This window comes from Eupeodes corollae, chromosome 2, assembly GCF_945859685.1.
Source record: "Eupeodes corollae chromosome 2, idEupCoro1.1, whole genome shotgun sequence".
NCBI classification, from domain to species: Eukaryota; Metazoa; Arthropoda; class Insecta; order Diptera; family Syrphidae; genus Eupeodes; species Eupeodes corollae.
In genome coordinates, this window is record NC_079148.1 from 19,056,901 (window position 1) to 19,066,081 (window position 9,181).

General features: G+C 38.8%; 4 protein-coding genes and 1 pseudogene across 4 annotated transcripts; 2 read left to right on the plus strand and 3 right to left on the minus strand.

Annotated features, from left to right (window-relative positions):
• On the plus strand, nt 1–804 carry LOC129945897 (selenoprotein BthD-like; annotated as a pseudogene).
• On the minus strand, nt 151–2,281 carry LOC129945895 (beta-Tubulin at 65B). Its single transcript, XM_056055853.1, has 2 exons — nt 2,125–2,281; nt 151–2,064 (listed from the first exon to the last, which is right to left on the minus strand). Exons 1-2 carry the CDS (start codon nt 2,179–2,181, stop codon nt 775–777), a joined length of 1,347 nt encoding a protein of 448 aa, XP_055911828.1. The 5' UTR covers nt 2,182–2,281; the 3' UTR covers nt 151–774.
• An 88-nt stretch (nt 2,282–2,369) lies between these two features.
• LOC129945896 (ubiquitin-like modifier-activating enzyme 5) lies at nt 2,370–3,816 on the minus strand. The gene is made up of 2 exons (XM_056055854.1): nt 3,437–3,816; nt 2,370–3,377 (listed from the first exon to the last, which is right to left on the minus strand). Exons 1-2 carry the CDS (start codon nt 3,691–3,693, stop codon nt 2,459–2,461), a joined length of 1,176 nt encoding a protein of 391 aa, XP_055911829.1. The 5' UTR covers nt 3,694–3,816; the 3' UTR covers nt 2,370–2,458.
• A 2,504-nt stretch (nt 3,817–6,320) lies between these two features.
• LOC129948087 (uncharacterized) lies at nt 6,321–7,295 on the plus strand. The gene is made up of 2 exons (XM_056058908.1): nt 6,321–6,824; nt 6,887–7,295. Exons 1-2 carry the CDS (start codon nt 6,637–6,639, stop codon nt 7,023–7,025), a joined length of 327 nt encoding a protein of 108 aa, XP_055914883.1. The 5' UTR covers nt 6,321–6,636; the 3' UTR covers nt 7,026–7,295.
• A 122-nt stretch (nt 7,296–7,417) lies between these two features.
• LOC129947443 (putative nuclease HARBI1) lies at nt 7,418–8,895 on the minus strand. Its single transcript, XM_056057998.1, has 3 exons — nt 8,574–8,895; nt 7,643–8,030; nt 7,418–7,580 (listed from the first exon to the last, which is right to left on the minus strand). Exons 1-3 carry the CDS (start codon nt 8,748–8,750, stop codon nt 7,429–7,431), a joined length of 717 nt encoding a protein of 238 aa, XP_055913973.1. The 5' UTR covers nt 8,751–8,895; the 3' UTR covers nt 7,418–7,428.
• Between the last annotated feature and the right edge of the window lie 286 nt (nt 8,896–9,181).

Here is a 9,181-nt window from a genome sequence, read left to right on the forward strand (position 1 = left end):
TATGTATTAAATGCGCACTTTTTAATTTTGATTTCAATCTCATCTTTGCGCGAAATCAAAAGGGTTTCAGTTAAATCTCAAAAAATTTAAAAACTTAAATAAATACACCCTAAAAATGCCTCCAAAACGTAAAAGAAAAGCTACCGCAGCAACAAGCAAGGTAATACTTTAATTTGTATTTCATTCATCTAATTTATCATCGGTTGTATAAATTCTAGGCTGCTAAAAAGCCCAAGGTTTCGGAAGCGACTGCTGTGGCAGCGGTTACAGGAGAATCAAGTGCCATAGGTACTGGCCCAGTGCTCTTTGTTGAGCATTGCCGCAGCTGAAGCGTATTTAAGCGGCGTGCCATTGATTTGCATAGTAAAATCATTGAGCATCTGCCGAATGTCCAACTTGTCCTAAATCCATCCGGTGCACCGCGTCGCGGGGCTTTCGAATTGTCCCTTGCCAAAACACCCAAAGACGACTCTGAAACATGGAAACTCCTATGGACAGGGCTCAAAAAAGGCCCACCGCGAGCTCAGAAATTCCCAGCAGCTGATGACATCATTGAAACCATCAAGAAGTCCCTTGTAGAATAAGATTTTTGTTTTCTGTTTTGTAAATCCTCCTCCAGTGGTCATATGTCTGGATGAATTGTGGAACGCATGACCAGCATTGGTTAAAGCCATCCCATGGAGGCCAATGTTGTGAATTAAATTTGTCCCTTTTCATCATCTGACGCGACTCTGGGGCAGGATCAGTTATCTTTTTTTGGAACTTTGTTTACTTTTATGTTAATATATCGTCTTTGGAACAATATTGACATGTATGATCTTCTTTACCGCCTTCGTTATCCTTGAGGCAGTCCTCGTATTCAACTAAAAGGTTCTCTAGAGCCGACTGGGCCTCAGAGAACTCGTTCTCGTCCATGCCCTCGCCCGTGTACCAATGCAGATGGGCCTTCCTCTTCGACATGCTCACGAATCCCTCGGACACTCGTCCGAATAGCTGCCGAATGGCCGTTGTGTTGCCAATAAACGTCGACGACATCTTCAGTCCCCTTGGGGGAATATCACAAATGGCAGTCTTCACATTGTTCGGAATCCAATCTACAAAATTCTGAATGTTCTTGTTCCTGGCACTGGTCATGAGTGTGTCCACCTCCTTAGGTGACATTCTGCCCCGAAATATGGCGGCAACGGTGAGGAGTTTGCCCATTTTGAGGTCGATTGCTGCCAGCAGATTGTTCGAGCTGAATATTTGGCTTACAAGTTCACCCACCGATTGCTTGGCATATCTCGTCGATCCCATCGAGGTGAGTGGGGCGAATCCCGGCACTAAGAAATGCAAATTGGGAAAGGGCACCATGTTCACGTAGAGTTTTCGCAGCCCGGAATTCAACTGGCCGGGGAATCTCAAACATGTCGTCACCCCGGACATGGTGTGTGCAATTATGTGGTTCAGGTTCTCGAGAGAGGCTCCGTTCAGCTGCAGCCGGTTGTGGCAGATTTCGTACAAGGCCTCGTTGTCAATGCAGAAGGTCATATGAGTGTTCTGCACCATGTGCGGCAAACACAACACCGAATTGTATGGCTCCACGACCACATCGGAGATCCTCTGCGATGGAATCACACTAAATGTGCAAATCAAATTGTCTGGATACTCCTCGGCGAGATTCCTCATTAACAACGAAGCAAATCCAGACCCAGAGCCACCACCCAACGAATGAATTATTTGAAAGCCTTGAAGAGAATCCACTGATTCCGCTTGCAATCGTGTGACATCCAAAACCCGGTCCATGATCTCTGCACCTTCTGTGTAAAATCCTCGGGCAAAATTATTGCCCGTTCCCTCAGTGCCAGCCACAAATAGGTCGGGATTGTAGAGACCCGTATTCGGACCACATTTGATGTGATCCAAGCTCGATCGATCTGTGTCGACAGCAATGGCCCGGGCATAGAAGTTTCCACGATCGGTTTCGTTGAAGTAGACGTTCATTCGTTCCAGTTGGAGATGAGAAGTGCCAGCAAACTCGCCACTAGCCTTGATTCCATGCTCTCGCGAGATCACATCCCAAAACTAATGGGAAGGTTACGTTAGGTTTGGGTAATGGAAACATGAAAGAGGATTCACACTTACAGCGTCACCAACGAGGTTGCCACATCTTCCAATTTGCAAAGTGATAATTTCGCGCATCACTGAAAATTTTGTAAAAATTCGTGTTTTCGAAAGAATGAGGCGTTTTTGAACTGAAAAACAAGTCTATGCACGTCTGGGAGGGAATTTTTAAAAAATTCAAAAATTTAAACAAGTAGATTTTTTGAGCTCTGTAAGAGCAGGTGGGGGAGGAGGAAGATGTCCAATTCTAAGAGAAACAAAAATGAAACATTGGAAGTTCGTGTTTTTATTTGAAAAAGCAAAAATAAATATAAAAAGAGCCTTGATCGTTAACAAAATGCATTTCCCTTCACATCTACATCGATTTCATTTGAGCCATAAGATCGTCCAAGTCAACTTCTTGTCCAGCTGTAGCGGCAGGTGCCTCCGTTAGATCATCATTTTTGTCTGGTGCGTCGTAGGCGAGTTTCAATCCGGCGACTACGGTAGAAGACGCGGATGCTTCTTCGGGAGCAGAATCGCTGACCAATTCGATTCCCCAATCGTTGGTTTCGTGGAGAGGTTCATCGGCGATTTCTTCGACCACTGCTTGCACCTTGGGTTTGGCTTGGAATTCCTTTTGCCTCGCCTGGCAGTGACGGTCATCACACTGTGTATTGGGCTTGAGGGTCATTTTGGGGAAGAAGTCGTTCATGGCATTGTAGCCCAAGTAGTCCGAGACCTCGCCGAAGCCCAGAAGATACTTCAGAGTGTTCTGGACGAGCATGCCAGCTGTGATGCCCATGGTGGTGGGCAGACTGGCCGCGCACACGCCTTCCCGCTTCAGAGTCTTCTCGTCGATATTCTCTGCGACCACTAGAGGGGGAGCACATGCAAAACAGGCGGTGTCTCCGGGCCTGATGAACTGAATATGTCCCGAGACAGCATTCTCCGAAACTCCTGATTCGAACCAATTTAGACCCAGCTCATTGCAAGCCGTGTTGATGGCCATGCGAGCCTCGAAGTTATCCACACAACTGAGCACCAAATCCACTGGAGTGTTGGGCTCCACTCCACCAGTCTGGATTGTGTTGAGGAACTTGTCGAAGGACTCCATGGTGGTTATGTTGTAGTTGTGGGTTTCAATGCGAACATCAGGGTTGATGAAGGTGAGTGTCTTTGCGGCTGCGTCGACTTTAGAGAGTCCAGCTTGGTCGGGAGTGAAGAACAAACGATTCATGTTGGCCAACTCGACTTTGTCGTAATCAAAGAGGATCAATTTGCCGATGCCACATCTGAAAGAAACAGAATGATTCGACTTTCCAATAAGAGAACCCAACCCAAACTTGTTTACCTCGTTAACATATCGGCAGTGACACTGCCAACTCCTCCCACTCCCACAACAGCCACTGACTTGTCACGGATCCTCTCGTATTCCTTGACGATGCCCATTCTCTGGAGAGCCATGAGTCGACTGTAGGGATTGGAATCGACGACTTCGGCGGTCATTTTATCGATTCTTTCGCGGAATGTCTTTGCATTGGTTTTGTGCTTTTGGAGTTCTTCTTGGAGGTCGTTTAGCCTGGCGCGGAGTTCATCGAGAGCTGCCATTTTTCGTTAATATTTTTAAAGCTGGAAAGAACTTTCTTTTAAATTAGTTTCCAAAAGCGACTCAATAAAATGCTTTTCGAAAATCGTTTGCGTGTCACTTTTGATTTTGTTGTCTTTATTTTTCGTTGGACTAGTTTTTGACAAATCAGCTGTCAGCGAAAAATTTGACAGATGCAACAGGTGTGTTTTTGCGTGCAGCGGATGTTTTTGCTTAGGGTATCTACACAATGTGGACGTAATGTTAAACAGCATGACAAAGTCGGGTAAGATTGTTTTAACTTTTAACACATATTTTTTGACTATTTTAATGAAAAAAAAAGATATTAGGGCAGTAACTTTTTATGAAAGGATGTGTCTATTTTTGACGTCTAAACATTTTATAGTATTCTAGTCCACTTGGCGTTAAATCTAACTACAAACGTAGTTGAAATTTCCACTCAGACGTAGTGTACAAAATTCGGCTACAAAGTTCGTGGAGAATGATTTTGACGTTTCAGAATCAGCTGATCGGTAAAGACAAACAAATATAAATCATTTAAATTGTGTCTTAAATTTGATTTTATTGAATTTAAAAACACAAAAGTTAAAGTTATCAAATCAAAAATATTTCTTATTTTATATATTGGCATTTGTCAATAATATGACAGTTTCAGATTGACTAGCTTTGTAGTGTAGTTTTGCATTCACAAAGCTAGTTGAATTTTGACTACGTAACCACTACCTTTGTTAATGCGACCAATATTTGGAAACTAGCCAAATTGTCATTGAAAGAATTTCAAAAAGAATGCAATCAAAAAAAGAAATTTAGCCCGTTTTGTATCAAGATATTCGACACGAATTCACCATTTTTAAATTGTTTTAACAAAAAAATGTCAAGCACTGGTTTCATTTTCTGCAAAACAAAATTAATGTACAATCAATATTTGAGATCGTATTCAGAATATGGCCGACATCTTTCTTAAAAAAATGGATTTATATTTTAGGGACCTTTAAATGTCAAAAACTACCAAAATTATTAATTTGACAAATCGCACAGATTAAAAAGGGGGCATTCACGAAGCTAGTAAATATCTAGTGAAGTCAACCTGATAGGCTTAACGCGACTACAAAATGAGTTAAAATGTCAACTATGATGCATTGTACAAATTTCGGCTACAAACTTGTGACGTTTAACAATCAAGGTTACAAAATTTCTAAATTAAATGAATGGTGCAGTATTTAAATATAAATATAAATATAAATATAAATATAAATATAAATATATATATAAATATAAATATAAATATAAATATAAATATAAATATAAATATAAATATAAATATAAATATAAATATTAATATAAATATAAATATAAATATAAATATAAATATAAATATAAATATAAATAGCTCTTATTAAATGTTGTTTTATTGAATTTAATAACAAAAAAAATTATTAAAAGATATCAAACCAAAATTGTTTCTTATTTTATATATTTGCATTTGTCAGTATTATGACAGTTCCGGGTTGACAAACTTTGCAGTTCGATTTTATATTCCCAAAGCTAGTTGAGTTTTGACAACTAAGTCACTAGGATAAGGAATGCACAAAATAACTTCTAATAGAAATTCAAAAATAAGTGGGAGTGAGAAAAATGATGTTCAAATGGTAGACATGTGCATTCAAGAGGACACAAGCATCCACAGGTTTTTGTCAAAACCCACCTCTGTCTATCAACTCCTATTCTCACCTCCCCGCGGTGAACATTAAGTGCCTAGTACCTCAACTGGAGATTGGGTTAAAACCTCCAGTGGAAAATTGTTGGTGGCAGCAAACGAGAGAGAGGGGGAGAGGTGTTTCCACTAAGGCACCTCTCCTAGCGGACGAATTCTCGAGATGGAATCAACGGTGGCGTCTACAGTTCCAGTAAGGTTGAACTACTTAGTGAACACCTTATAGGGCTTCTTCGACACATTCGGAGCCCAGGCCTGTATGGAGCGGTTTGTCCGGCTCCCTTCCTTGGAGTTATACTAAGGATCTGGCCCTCCAGGTTGGGGGTTGTGCCGTCGGGGTGACTTCCTGGCCACGTAAGAAATACCTTTAGTTTCGAAGCACCAACAAGCCTCGGATACGGTCGGATTCACTGTTGACAACCCACGCAAACGAAATAAGGACAACGAACTTCGGATATGTACGTGGAATGTTAGATCCCTTAACAGACCACGTGCAGCCGAACAATTAGCGGAAGCCCTAAACTGCTGCAAGGCAGATATTACCGCCATCCAAGAAGTGCGATGGGATGGACCGGGCAAACGCAAACTAAAAGACTGCGATATCTACTACGGTGACTGCTACCGAGAACAAAGACAGAAATATGAAGACCCCAAAGACATATTCTTCGAGCTCTTGGACAAGACATAGGGGCCTTACCAATAATCAAATTTAGTGACGACTTAAATATTTAAGTGGACTCTAAATAATGAACCATACCAATAATCAATTTAATAGTCAGCTTAACGCTAAACGTCACTCTAAAATTTAGAGTAGAGAAACGCGCGTTTAACTTCGTGATTAAGTGTAAACGTCATGTTTGTGCTGTCATTCCGACAGGTAGCAAAAGAAATTTGCGTGACCGTGACCGTGGGTTCATAAAAATAAACAAAATTAAAAAAAGGTAATTAAAATAAACAAATAGATTAATTTCTTTATTTAAATATATATGTAAGTAACATTTCAATTTATTTCAGAGTAAATTGTTATGGCAACGAAGTGAAGTCGGTCCGTTAACTGGACACCAGCAATGAAGGAGTTGCTGGTTGAAGCAGTAAAGCCCTTTTCAATAACAGTGGAGAGTAAAATGAATGATGGGAAGACTCTCAAAGCCAAATTTGAAGCTTGGCAGAGCATTCAAGAAATGTTCAATGCCACTGGCTATTGCTTTACAGCAAAGCAAATAAGGGAACAATGGAATCGGCTGAAAACGCAAGCAAGGAGCAAAATAAGTGCTTTCAGTCGGTCTCAGAAGGAAACTGGTGGGGGAACACCCCCAAAGATCCTTCTGAGATCGACATTGAAATATCTGCAATGTCGTCGGTCGATTTCCAATTGGATAGTGCGGAATTTGATAGTGATGCAATTCAGGCATATGAAATGTAAATTTATTTTTCTATTCAAAATAAATTTATGTTGACATAAATCATCTTTTATATTCCAGCGAAAACATACCACCACCTGAAACACCACCACAAGTTAAAACAAAACCCAAAACAAGGTCACCAGATGTGGGCAAATCACCACCAAAAAGATCGGCAATAAAAAGGAAAGCAAAAAAAGCCAACAATATTAACATCTGAAGAATTAATAAAAAAAAGAATTGAACAAGTTGAAATGGAAACAGAAAAAAACAAAAATATCCTGATACTTAAGGAAAAAGTATTATTAAAAAAATTGGAAGTGCAAGAGAGAAAGCTTGTGTTGGTAGATTTAAAAATCCAAAACATGGAGCAAAACAATGTTTAGAGTTGTTATTTTTTTTAAGCCAATGATTGAAACAAAACCTGAAAACAGACTGAACTGTGATTTTTTTTTTTTGTATGATAAAGTAGTATTAAGCTTTTTTTCCATCCATCGTTCCTTTAGAATTAAATATATAATTATTTATGTATATTCATACTTATTATTTTAAGTTAATAAAAAAAATAGTTAAATATGTTTCAAACATTAATTTATGTTTTATTTTTGCATGGTTTATTTTATTTACGTAAAATGTTTGAGTATAAACTGTGATCTATAAAATCGTCCAGTTAATCTTCTACCTGGCAGCACAACCAAGTCATCACCATTTCCATCATCAGACTCAAATACTTCATCGGAGATGCTTGCTGGAGAAGAGTCATCTACAAATCCCACTGTAAAGAAAGAAATCTATCAAAAATTATTTTGTTTTCATTGCTTTACATTACAAACCAACCATTTGAAAAGTTCTTTGATATGTTGTGTAAAATGCATATAGCTACTATAGAGGCCTTGGAAGTCTCGTAATTGAGCTGAATACCATTGAAGCAGCATCGAAATTTATTTTTCAGCTGCCCAAACAAGCGTTCAATGTGATTTCTTGTATGTATATGGGCTATATTATATCGCCTCTCTGGTTCGGAGAGTGATGCAGACACTCTTAAAGGTGTCAGCAATATTTTTGAAGCAGGGTACCCACCATCAGCAAGAATAACTCCTCCTTGCAAATCCATGCTTTGTAAGCGGCTGCAAATAGACGATTCTCTCGATATTCGAGAATCATGTGCAGATCCTCTCCAATGTGCCACAACATCAGTTATGCGCTGATTCGCATCACATACAATCTATTTAAAATAAATAAATATTTAATTTTTTTAAAATACTTCTTAAAATTTAAAACCGGGCTAAGAGCACGTAGAAGAGTTAAATTAAAACTTGGAAACCTTTCAATCATCGAAATATAGTGAGTAGTTTGGAAGTTACAGTGAGGTTTGTCTGGATACATTAAGACATTTCTCAATATAGCCAGATAAACCACCCTGTAATTTCCAAAATAGTTTCTTCATTGGACGGCTTTAAATGGTTCTGAGTCTTAATTTAAGTCCTCTAAGCGGCTCTCAAACTCATTTTCAAATCAAACAAGGATTTGAAAAAAATTCCATCTAAAAGTAATTTTTTCGTGTTTTCGAAAATTATTTAAACGAAACGAATTACTTTTAGATGGCTTTTTTTTCAAATCCTTGTTCGATTTGAAAATGAGTTTGAGAACCACTTAGAGGACTTAAATTAAGACTTACTTGTAACTAAGACAATATTAAAATTGTTAGTATAATTAAAATAATTACATATGTACATATAGGTTATTAAATACAAAATATAACATATACCTGAACATTGATGGAATACAAATTTTTTCTGCATCTGTGCCGTGCTCCGAATTCACCACCAGGATTTTTGATTTTGATGTGTGTGCCGTCAATGGCACCAACACATTGTGGAAATCCGGCGATATTAAAAAATTTCCTTTTCACTTCACGTAGTTCCCCAGGATCAGAAGGAAACATTATGAACTGGCTCGCCTTGGATGCCAAGGCTCTCACAAACTTTTTAACACAATTGCTCACTGATTGTTGTGAAATGTTGTGGCAGTCCCCTGAAGTAAATAATTAAATGTTTCAATGATCATTTACCTACGTACATTTGAGAGAATAATCTGTTGAAATTGCCCCAACTCTGTTGGAAAGTGGGGTAATATCTGACCGGACAAGATCAATTATGAACCTCGCAGTGGACTTATCAAACCTTAAATTGTTATTTTACAAAAATGATTTTTACTGGGACAAAAAAACCTTACCTGTAGTGCCGAAAAAAAACTTTGTCGTCATAATCAGCGAATGGATCTATCCTTTTTCTGTAAATTTTCCTTCTTCGGGATTGTGACACCTCCTCCAAAATATTGATATCATTAATAATATTTGCATCGTCGGAACTCATA

Coding starts and splice junctions, on each gene's coding strand:
- LOC129945895 (XM_056055853.1), bottom strand. CDS start 2,181: ATGCGCGAAATTATCACTTTGCAAATTGGAAGATGTGGCAACCTCGTT. Junction 2,065..2,124: donor GCAACCTCGTTGGTGACGCT/GTAAGTGTGAAT, acceptor CCTTCCCATTAG/TTTTGGGATGTGATCTCGCG.
- LOC129945896 (XM_056055854.1), bottom strand. CDS start 3,693: ATGGCAGCTCTCGATGAACTCCGCGCCAGGCTAAACGACCTCCAAGAA. Junction 3,378..3,436: donor ACTGCCGATATGTTAACGAG/GTAAACAAGTTT, acceptor TGTTTCTTTCAG/ATGTGGCATCGGCAAATTGA.
- LOC129948087 (XM_056058908.1), top strand. CDS start 6,637: ATGGAATCGGCTGAAAACGCAAGCAAGGAGCAAAATAAGTGCTTTCAG. Junction 6,825..6,886: donor GCAATTCAGGCATATGAAAT/GTAAATTTATTT, acceptor TTTATATTCCAG/CGAAAACATACCACCACCTG.
- LOC129947443 (XM_056057998.1), bottom strand. CDS start 8,750: ATGTTTCCTTCTGATCCTGGGGAACTACGTGAAGTGAAAAGGAAATTT. Junction 8,031..8,573: donor TGTATTCCATCAATGTTCAG/GTATATGTTATA, acceptor TATTTTAAATAG/ATTGTATGTGATGCGAATCA. Junction 7,581..7,642: donor ATCAAAGAACTTTTCAAATG/GTTGGTTTGTAA, acceptor CTTTCTTTACAG/TGGGATTTGTAGATGACTCT.